Here is a 9,953-nt window from a genome sequence, read left to right as displayed (position 1 = left end):
TATAAGGAAATATGTTGGGGGTAGGAATTGACGAAGTTTATAGAGCAGACCTGGATGCCAGACTCGATCAAAAGCTTGTCCAGAAAGATGAAATAGTAATTGAGATGTTTGGAAATTTCCTGTCAGTTATATTTTTGTGGCTAGTCAATAAAACAGTTATTTATTTAAGTAATTCTTCATTCATTTATCTGTCAACAACGTAAAGTAACGCTCTGTAATGTTGAAACTTTTGTTAGTTTGTTTTATTTTTTAACGCGATTATTTCGTCTACTATGGACTAATTTATTACGAGATCTGTCATCTTATATTTTATTGGCAAAGCCCGGGAATCTAACAGACATTCCACTTTCCTGTCAGTGTCCATGAGAAATCATGCACCAACAATAATCAAGGCAAAAAGCATAATCTGATACCTAAGATCATATGGTAAAGTACAATAAATTAAACAACATAAGATTATTTAATAATTTATTTATACAATCCAATAATAGCACAATGATTATATCTACTTAAATAATATAGAAAAACAAATGATACATTATCTTACCAATAATACTACATACGAAAAAAATATTTAAAATGTAAACTCATAAACAAATTAAAAGAACAAAATTTAAATTTAAATTATATTTTATTACTGCAAATCAGTGGCGAAGTCTATATGTCTTTAAAAAACATCAAAACAATTGACATATTTTCACATCGTTTTCCACTATTCATTTTTAATTTAATTAAGAAAGAAAAAAAAAATGAGGATAATTTTTTTTAATTATATTTTTGACCTTTCTAGCGTTATAGATACAAGGAGTATAAACCAGGTTTATTGCATTTTAATAGTTGTTTTTAATATCTCATGCCTACCAGGGCTCTGTTTCATAATGAAAGCTAATAGTATTAGTTCATAGTACAAGTGTAGAACTAAGAAGAAACTAGTGTGGTAATAATACTAATACTTATTTTTTTCATTATAGGGATGACTATTAGTGATATTACAGGAATTAAAAAATACTAAAGTACGTAGTACTATTGTACAAGTCTGTGTAATTTAATTAAGATAAATCTACAAGACTAGTAGTTTTAGTTTGTACTTTATTATGAAACAGGGCCCTGGGCTTGATTAATACTGTAGGTCCAATACTCAACTGTTTCAACAAAATAGTGAGTATAGACTTGTAATTTTAGTACACATATCCAGATAATAGATATGAACTCAAGAATGCTGACATAAAATATAAAAAAGAGACTTATACCCCTTCTGGTTACCGCAATAGTTTAGTATTTTGTAACAAGGCACGAACAACAAGAGTTCTCTTATAAAATAGTTATCAAAAATAAACTGACTAAAAATTATTCAGTCATGAATATTTCATATTTTAATATCGTGAGCATTACATAGCAAACATCACTACTGTAATAAATACGAAGTTATCTTTATACCCTTCAACAGTTTCATGGTTTTGTTTATTTTGATTCTGTTGATAATGATGGTGATAGTGAAAACCTCCGGATATTTGGTTTATCGTATTCTTCCATGCTCATTCCTCTGAAGAATTTTCTCCTGTTTTCTCCATCAAAGGTACATCCTGAGAATGTTCTATGCCTCTCGACTCCTGGTAATGTTACTGATGTAAGAAGTCCTTGCCCTTTGCAGAATAGAAGAATGCTGTGCGCCACCTTTCCGGGCTGCAAAGACAAATATATCGATTTATTTTACGGCGGCATAAAATCATTGATTACACAGGACAAAATAAAAAAATAATTTTGTTTATATTTTATCTAGTTTGCTTTTGTAGGATCTATAAACAATACTTCTGATTTTAATCGAAATCTTCGCACTTTTTCAAATTGTTAATAATAAGGAGAGATTGTGAACGTTTTATCACCTATTTCGATGAAACCTTTTTTTACATGCAGAATGTAAAATGTAAAATTTTATTTGTAGTTAGGCAAGTTGAAAATGTTTGTTTTGGTAAATCATTTGTTTCTTCTTTTTTTTCCTTTATTCCATCAAAGAAAAGTTAATGTCATTACATGATAATATTAATTTCGAATATATTGTCTAATATACTTTATAAAAATTGTTGATTTTTATTAAAGAGAACAGTGTGGTAAAGAATTAAAAATAAAAACTAAGCTTATCCCATGGCAAAAATTCTTGTTTCGATCCTAGACTTAGTAGTTGTGTGATGTATTATGACATAACCAGTCATTATTAGATTTTTTCCAACATTTTTTTTTTCTTTTCTTTTAATAAGTTTTTTCGTTGGGAATATTTTTCTAGTTAAAAAAATCCTAGTCTTTAAATAAACCAAAAAAATAGCCTAATCAATAAGTCTTCTTATATTTACCATGTCCGATAGTACATCTCCTGCCCTTTCTATTTTGAGTAAAGTTGTTTGTTTTTTATCTAACTCTTTGTAGAGCTTTTCCACGACGTTTGCGTATGAACCCTTAGATCCAGTTATCAGCAGAACATCTCCTTTATAATTTTTCAGTGGCAGGTCGGTTCGGCTGAAAAAAAAAAAGCATATATAAAAAAAAAAGTTGTAAAGAAAAACATCTAAGGTATATAACACAATTAATCGAATTCCTCCAGTTAATTATATCTGGAATAACTTTTTCAGAGAAGACACTAGACCCAAAACTGATTTCTATACCAGAATAAAAATGCGAGATCATGATTTCCCTCGCTATTATCGGAATTTTCGAATGTTAAAAAAAAAATGAAATATAAATTAGTTAGAGTAAGAAAAGATAAATATTGAAAAGAAAATATATTTAAAAATATATATATGAAAAACCGTCCATGATTCAATAATAAAAATAAATAAATTATTCATAGTAAATATAACTACACCCAGTAGTTTTTTTCTAAAATGACATTCCAATAATTCTGTATTGTCTCAGGGAGAAAAAAGTAAGAATAACTAATTGATTCATATTATCATTTTATACCCACAAAAAATATTCGGGAAGATGCACTAGGTAGATGTACTAGGGTAGATGCACTTGGTATATGCATTATGATAGAAAACTAGAATTGGAAATTTTTCACGATCGCATATTCCATATATAGGCAGTTGAAAGTGAAAAAGGAAAACAGACAACCTCTTATCGGATGTTACTGTTAAACTTTCAGGTAAGGGATAAAACAAAAATATGGACAATTTTCTTCTAATGCCAATCATGTGTCATGTAAATAAAAGCAATGTTTCATAGATACTTCAGAAAATATAGCCAAATCTTTGAAACAGCGATAGCAGAGACTGAAAAAAAAATATTCATCCCAAACATACAATTTCGCGGAGAACATAAAAAAGTTATGGATTCTAAAGAAACTTGTACTTCAGCGAAGAAGCGTAATTGGTTTGGATACTAGCCGCTTTCATTTCTTTTGCAAGGGAGAGAGCCAAGAGGAAATCACAACTACTCACAACCAAGAAAATAAAGAACTAAACATTGAAAAAATAAAAATTTATTTAATTTTCATTTTTTTAAATTAAAATTAAATTAATTTATGCTATCATCTTTTGATTTTTGTATGCCTAAGAAATATATTTGCTATAACAAAATACCGTTTATCCTCAATAATCCAGGGCGAATTCTTTTGTTTTATTCCACGAATTACTTTTTATATCATTTAGCGGGTGGTATACCTATATTCTGATATATTTCTATTACACTTTACACAATTACTACTGTTGTCATAGATGATAAAATAATTTTATTCTAGAAAAAAGTCTCCTAAGATAATAAAGTAGTTCTGAGCTCCTTGGACTATATAATTTATGAAATTTAGATTTCTGCAAGGTTTATGGAATAACTTTTGAGAGTACCAATTGTGTCGATTTCTAACCATTGGTTCTTCTCTGGCACTCCTAATTCTAGAATTTCCCAAGAAATAGGGTCCTTTTGTTTACAGATTTTAATAGTAAATCAGTTGAGTGTTTGCGGCTTTAGCGCACTTGCTCAGCCTCCACTGGCTCATTACCAGTGATGCGGCGAGAGGGATGCGCTGGGATCTCTTGAGCTCTGCTCTACCCCTCACACGTGGGGGATAGAGTGGGCTCAGGGATCCTCAGGTCGATTGTGTAAATATTGTATTTATTATTTTATCATTATGTTATTTTATTTATTTATTTTTCATACAGATAGTTTGATTATGTTCATCTTGTATATTCTTTTGTTTGTATATATTTTAAGATTTTTTTTTTTTTTTTTTAATTTTTTTATTTTAGTATGTATGAGATCATTCATCACTATTATCTATTGCCCACAACTGTGTGGCTGATTGTAATATCTATCAATAAATAAATCTATAAATAAAAATAAATAAAAATAGTAAATCAAATTTTACTATTAATTCGTATTGGGCACTTATTTGATCCGATGCGTCCTGAAGGGAATAAAATGCCAAAAACGACAAAGACTTTTGGCGCCAAAAATCGAACGCTGAATTGTCTGCCATGAATAAATATAACTCGGAAATGATAATGGATTAATACAAAGAATTAAATCTGCGGTCAAAAGTGATTTTGTTGTTTAGGTTTGTTAGATTTTCTGCACTTTTTTTTTTTACAAATCGTCAAAAACCATAAAACATTGTTGTTTTAGCCATTCATGCCTTTGTACGGTGATTTATGCCAAAAAGCTTCGGATAAAAAAGGTTCTTGAAAAAAATTCATTTTAAATTCTGATTTAAAACTATCAAATTCCATTAAAAAAAAAAAAAAACTCGCAAAATATACCACACTATTATGGTTTATTTTGTTTGAGGTTTGTTTTCCACTTTTTTTTTTCCCATTGCTATGCTATCATAGTATTTCATTAATAGGAAAAACTTCGAAAGGGTTAGCCTCTTCTCACTTTTTTACGAAATTTAAAGTGACCTGCAATAAAACAATGTTACTGTCAATATTACAATTTCAAATAAAAATAATAATAAAAAAAAACGTTCTGACAGAGAAAATAACAGTCCTAAATAATCAATTATATATGGTCTTTCGCTCTAAAATGGTTAAAAATATGGATAAACCTTTGTAGATTTAAAAAAAAGTAATTATTTTAAATAATAAAAAACTTACTTCAAAAATGCATTAACATAATGTTTGACATTCTGTAAATTTATAGATCCTCTCAGTTTATGTAGAAAATCGTCAACAACCTTTTCTTTGTCTTCATTGATTTCCTTTATTAATTGCTAGAGGATAGAAAAGGAAATGTATTATCATCAAATATATACTGTGATTAAAATTTGTTAAAACCTAATCTAAAGATATACAACGTTGTTAACTTAATGTGTAAAGGATATAATGATTTTTTTTTTAATAAACACAACATAAAGCAGTGAATGGTATTATACTAACATGGCCAAATTTGTGGAATACCAAGTAATCTGAAACTGATTGGCTCACACTTCCTTCCTTTCCCTTCCAGTTGACAAACTAAAAATAAAAATTTGTTTATTAATGAAGCATCATAAATCAATATTTAATCTAATAGATGAATACATATTAATAATTAAATTAGTTATAATCTGTAAGGAACTATACAATAGCAACAAAAAAACTATCTTAATCTTATGGAAGTATATTTATATAATATCTGATGTATGACATAAATACCTATATATGTATGTATATAACTACAATTAAAATGATCGGAATGTGATATATGTTGAACGAACGATTGGCACATCTTTAAAAAAACAAAGTTTAGGATAAATGGCCAAGCGAATGCATGGGAGAACGCAATAATATGCTAAAAATAGTAAAATGGTCGATTAAAATATGGCAAACATCAAGTGGAAAAATAGAAGCAGAGAAGTCAATAAAGGACTACTTCTTCCTGAATCATGAATCACTAGCAAAATCATGAATTACATCTTTAAAGTCTATTTATTTAAGTACATCAGTTTGATGGCACTGTCTAGGCAGTTTGTAAACCGTAACCATTCCATTTCTTTGATGAATGGAGGTTTATGTTCATCTCTCTTATAGCAGAATCGGATGGTTACGTCAGGGCCTTACTAAAATAACACACGGGTATCTAATGACGCAAGTCTCACCTTTGAAGTTTGGGATGACCAATGAGTGGGTGGGACTCAGGTATTAATTCCGCAAGAACTTTTGAGTGGAATTGAGGGGTATTGTAAATATTGTACCAATGTAATCCGTTTATACTGTCTAGTAAAATAGATTATTATGCTGCGTGTTATAGCAGCCCACTGTATTTGAGCAGCATTACTTCATGTCAATAAAGCATTTCTCTCTTTTTCACTGCTGCAAAATTGAGAGCGTTCTTCATTGACGTTGTAACTGATTGGCACCTTGGCAAGCTTTGACTCCATATATCGACAAACCTTTTCGTTAATCTGGAACTTAAAATTTCAGCTCGTTTCCAGCGAGAAACACTATGTTTAACCTACTTTTTCTAAGCTATAGAGCCGACTTTAATCAAGTTGGGCCCCGAGCACTAAAAGACAACGGGTCCTTCGGATCAGAGATTTTGATCTTCCAATTATTTTCTGAACAATTTTAAGTACTTAAAATCATTAGTTTATTTTCTATTTTATAAATAAAAACATTTAAAAAAGAATTACAAGAGATACTTCGCAAAATCATGAATTACTTCATTAAAGTTTATTTATTTAAGTACATCAGTTTCTATCAACTTAAGTGACAAACTGCTCAATTTTTCGTGAAATAAATCGAACTTCTCAGTCTATTCTTGACTCATTATAAATAATTGATCATAGGAGATTGCAGTTCAAGGTATAATTATTACTGTCTAGGCAGTGTGCAAACCGCAACCTGCCCATTTCTTTGATGAATGGAGGTTTGTGGTCATCTCTCTTTGAGCAGAATATGAATTGGATGGTTAAGTAAGAGTCTATCTAGATCCTGGCACCATGTGAATAAGATATGTCGACGTATACTGAGTTAACATGCCAGGTAAGAGTAAGGATAAGCGCAGGAAAAATCTCCTAACATCTTTTGGCAAAAACCTAGTAAGAGGATGCATCATGTTATGAAAAAGATCCAGAACTATGATCTTTGATCACAATATGACTATGTTGACTATCGCACTCAATCAAGCTATTTTCTCAATCATAGGACGACCTTATTCAAGATCAACAAGGGCTAGAATATTTTTAGAAATAATTAACAGAGTTTCTGTGTAAATGGCTTCTCTTCTAGTTGAATAATGAAAAAATGGACAGAAGGGCATTTAAAAAATGCATTGATAGCAATTGATTTATTGAAAGAATAAATTTCGTCCTACAAAGACTGAGTTTTTTGGAGTCCCTAGGCGCACTCTGAGAAGATACAATTCATTTCCAACAATATCTAATTCGAAATTGGGTAGGAGGGCAGTTCTTTCTGAATTTGATGAAATGGAACTAGTACACAGGATTCACTGGTTTGCTGATGTGGGGATGCCATTGACCTCCAAGTGTCAGAGGAGTGTTTTCACTCTTGTATGCATGAAAGGCTTAAAACATCCATTTGCCCTTCATGTGTCAAACTTATGTCCACCAATTGTGAGGTGGGTAAAACACCCTACTTGAAAGGGTGTATGTGTGTCCAGAATGTGAATAGTAACCTCCTAAAATTATTAATACTTTTTGCAATAAATCCTTTTATGATTTGAACCATGTTGAAATTGAATTTAGATTTTTCCTTGGTAACAAAGTAATGTTGACCATGTAGGCCATATTTGGGACCATTAGTCTTAATATGGCCAATTGATAATTGTTCGGAAGAAACCCCAAAATTCTTCCTAAACTCCCTTCTTAATTAAATTCCTTATTTTATTTTGAAATTAAATAGATTACTCAAGCTGTAGGAACAATTTCAGACTAATTGATGGAATATTGAGTGGGCCAGAGCTGATCAAACCTTTGGTAGGCCATAATTGGACCACCCACCTTATCTATATTTCATAAAATTAGAAACTAATGTATTGGTTCCACAAAGAAATAGAAATAAAATTATTTTTATCTAAGTGTTGTAAAGATATATAATTTATTTTTTTTCATACCTTAGCTCTAAAATTTTCTTTTACTGTTGTAGAAGAGCCTGTGCAGTTAATTAATATGAGCCCCAATGTTCTACTAGGATTGGCTATTCCAAACCGAGCAATAACGTTAGCACCAGCTCCTTCTCCTAAGCCTACGACATATTTAACCTGCAGGAAATCCAAAACTGTAACGAGATCCTCACCAAGTGTTTGGAGGGTAGGGAATTTTCTGAAATGGTTAAAAACAAAATGAGTACTTCATTATTAGATTTCAGGAAGATAATATTTAACCTATATGTTCAATATTAAACATGTTAAATTTTTCATATTTAAAAAAAAAAAGTGTTAGGTGACAGTTATTTCTATTAGGGTTGTCCATAGCTCAGGTGGTTGAGACGTAGGTCTTTGCAGCGTTCTCGCTCTCGTTCCCAGAACTGCAGGGTGCTTTGGATCAACCTTTTTCATTTCTGTGGTGGTCCCATGAAATGAAAACTTGACACCCCACTAAGGTTAGAATAGACTGGTTACCTCCAGATTAGCCCCCCCCTTCCATATGTCAGATATGACCAGGAAGGGATCATAAAAGATAAAAAAAGTCATTTTCAATACAAGTGTATAATAAAAATCCATACACAGGTTGACTCAGTATCAGGATCAGTAGACTACACCCCATGAGGTGATTGTAAACCTCATTTGTAAAAAAAAAAAAAACAGAGTGTATATATATTTTTTTTTTAACTAATTTTTATATGAAAAAGATTAAAATCAATGGTGGCCAAATGTGGCTCCCATTAAAATTTTATATTTAGTTTTTCCCTGAATTATTTGTAATGCGCAGGTGCACAAACTGTATTAGAATGTCCATATGATGAACGGGATCATATCAGTAGTAAGAATGAAATAGGATATTTGGTACAAAATTTTACTAATGATCATTGTACTCCATAATTAAATTTCTGAAATGGAAACATTGTTCACAGTTTTTTTAAACATTGTTCATAATGTAAATAATAAATATTATTAATTATGTAAATAATACATGTAAATGACCATTTACATATAATTATTGTGGTTGTGGTAACAAATTTGATGTTGATGTAGCTAAGTTATTAGAAAATATTCTAGGATCAAGATCTTACATGTTTCTCAATTTTTATTTTCATCAAATAAAACTTTTTTTTTTAAATCTTTAGGCACATATCTATGAAATATGAAAATACAGACCATTTGTTCTGAAAATCTAACTGACCCCTGGTATAGTTCACATGATACCTTTGAAGATTTTCATGGCCAGAAGCTCCAAAAGAGAATACAAAATTTAGATAAACTACGTATATGTGTCTGAACTTCATATATAATGATAAATGTCTTGTATTAAACAAGTTCTTTATTACATTAGAGTAACACATAAATTACTGAATAATATATATTTAAAATACAATGTAATACCTTCTTTTATGTTAAATTTGTAACATTATAAAACAAAAGGGAGGGTATTTTATTTTATTTTACAACTAATCTGTTGTCATAGAGAATGAAGGCACAAATAAATTAATAATTTTTTTTCTTAATGTTATTTTAACTTACGATTCAGACAATGCTTCGGCATTATCTTCATGTCCTGGAGCATCGATATGTATGAAAATTGATCTTTCCTTAATTTCATTCATGCATGGCTTATTTATAAAATCCTCTATGGCATAATCTGAAAATATTGTACCGCAAATAACATTAAGACATTTTTCAATATTAATTCATATCATTAATAAAAATTTTTGGTAACTGAAATCAAGCATACATGTGTATTAAAAAATTAAAATCTGTACCCCTTCAACCCACGAAGGGTCAGGGATTCAGAACTTTGTAAAGAAGTACTGTTACTAAACCAACGGTTGTGCAAGGAGGTGATTTGGTCAGAATTATATATATAT

General features: G+C 30.2%; 1 protein-coding gene across 1 annotated transcript in view; it reads right to left on the bottom strand.

The window, feature by feature from the left end:
* Positions 1–451: 451 nt before the first annotated feature.
* Positions 452–9,953, bottom strand: part of LOC106681676 (uncharacterized protein ZK1073.1) — a 40,042-nt gene continuing 30,540 nt past the window's right edge. Inside the window, exons 4-9 of the mRNA XM_014422121.3 lie at positions 9,610–9,727; positions 8,044–8,251; positions 5,367–5,444; positions 5,085–5,200; positions 2,349–2,511; positions 452–1,683 (exon numbers count right to left, since the gene is read on the bottom strand). Coding sequence (XP_014277607.1) covers positions 1,462–1,683; positions 2,349–2,511; positions 5,085–5,200; positions 5,367–5,444; positions 8,044–8,251; positions 9,610–9,727 — 905 coding nt within the window. The 3' untranslated portion in view covers positions 452–1,461. The remainder of the gene's footprint in view (positions 1,684–2,348; positions 2,512–5,084; positions 5,201–5,366; positions 5,445–8,043; positions 8,252–9,609; positions 9,728–9,953) is intronic.

Source organism: Halyomorpha halys, unplaced genomic scaffold (genome assembly GCF_000696795.3).
Source record: "Halyomorpha halys isolate HHAL.00 unplaced genomic scaffold, Hhal_1.1 Scaffold358.1, whole genome shotgun sequence".
In the NCBI taxonomy this organism is placed as follows: Eukaryota; Metazoa; Arthropoda; class Insecta; order Hemiptera; family Pentatomidae; genus Halyomorpha; species Halyomorpha halys.
The sequence above is the reverse complement of the archived record's forward strand: the minus strand, read 5'-3'. Positions and strand labels throughout refer to the sequence as shown.